At 54.4% G+C, this 1,414-nt stretch overlaps 1 protein-coding gene across 1 annotated transcript; it reads left to right on the forward strand.

Moving 5' to 3' along the window:
- On the forward strand, positions 1–313 carry SDRG_17429 (hypothetical protein; the record flags this gene model as incomplete). Its single annotated transcript, XM_008623671.1, has 1 exon — positions 1–313. A coding segment is annotated over one exon (312 nt), but the record flags the coding sequence as incomplete, so codon positions are not given.
- Between the last annotated feature and the right edge of the window lie 1,101 nt (positions 314–1,414).

Here is a 1,414-nt window from a genome sequence, read left to right on the forward strand (position 1 = left end):
TACCCGACGTCGGACCCGCTCAGTGCCTACCGCGTCGACGAGATCCTTGCCGCGTCCGACGACATTACTGCCAAACTCCGTCCATACTATTTTGAGTTGGATGCGGCGAAGAGGCTCGCGATTGCAAAAGAGCTCACTGCGGACACGCTCCCAACCTTGTTTGCATGCGTCGAGGCGCGGCTCGTTGCAGCTACTGCCAAGGGCCCGTACCTCTTGGGTGAGACGCTCTCGCTCGCCGACATGGAGCTGTTTGTCGTACGCATGATCGTGCGGTCCGGGGAGTTGGCCGATATTCCCACGACGCTCTGCGGCGCATACCCGCGCTGGAATGAGATCGCAGACGCCGTCGCCGCTCTGCCCAAGGTCCAGGCATGGTACAAAAACCATCCATGAGAACGGCCATGCGCGTTGACGAGACGCCACGTAATAAACTTGTATTTTGTATCGGACGATGGAGAGGAAAATCATGCATGGCGAGTATCGTCCCGCACGCCGATGCGCTGCTGGCGTTATGCCGGCGTCGTCATGCTCACGAGCGGGACAGACGCGTTTCAGGAGGTGCTAGTGTAAATGCACTTATAGCCGCCTGCTGTGTGATACGCGCAATAGAGAGGGCATCGACGTTGCTGGCGTCGACTCGGCTCAAGGACGGGACGGAGAGCACAATAGAATTGCACAGTACCCACGCACAATAACGCATTGCGTCTAGTTTGTCCAAGCACGAGCGTCGGTGTCCGATCATCGAGCGATCATTGGCGTTAGGGTTGGGCTGGTCACAGCTTCGAGCCCCGGTAGACATTTATGTTTTTTAATGCCATAGGTACAGTACGAATGGTCGCAAGAATTGTACTGGGTAGGCAATATATGTATGTGGATTAATGTTCTTACTAGGAGTGTCCATGAATCCATACACTTATTTCGTCTTTCCGTCCTGAGAGCGCACACAAGCATCAATGCTTCGTGTCATTCCTACCAATACCGCGCTGCTGCCGGGAAGGCAGCCGTAGTATCACGATGGCAACGCAAACTTGCGTTAAGCCTTAAGGAACATGGTGCAGTCACATCGGGTGAATATGGGCCACCGTTAATAACGAGTCCTCTGCTCATGGAACAGTGCCGAACACCTAATGCCCAAGGACACCATCCCTGGGGCCATCGATGGGCTCTTGGATTTCGGTGCTGTTCCAGAGTCAACAGTGCATGCCATTGATAGAGCCCGCGGGTTGTTGGATTGACTCATTTCAATCAAAGCGCGATCTCTCGGCCAATCATATCCACTGCAAAGATCCAATGTGCGACCTCGATGACGCGCCATCTCTGGGCCATAAGCCACCAAGACCCAGCTCCAACACAGGCTCCAACACGTTCACTTTTGAATTTGACTTATCATGTCCCCACCGACGCTCAAGCTCAC

The sequence above is a fragment of the Saprolegnia diclina genome (assembly GCF_000281045.1).
Source record: "Saprolegnia diclina VS20 unplaced genomic scaffold supercont1.363, whole genome shotgun sequence".
Classification (NCBI taxonomy): domain Eukaryota; phylum Oomycota; class Saprolegniomycetes; order Saprolegniales; family Saprolegniaceae; genus Saprolegnia; species Saprolegnia diclina.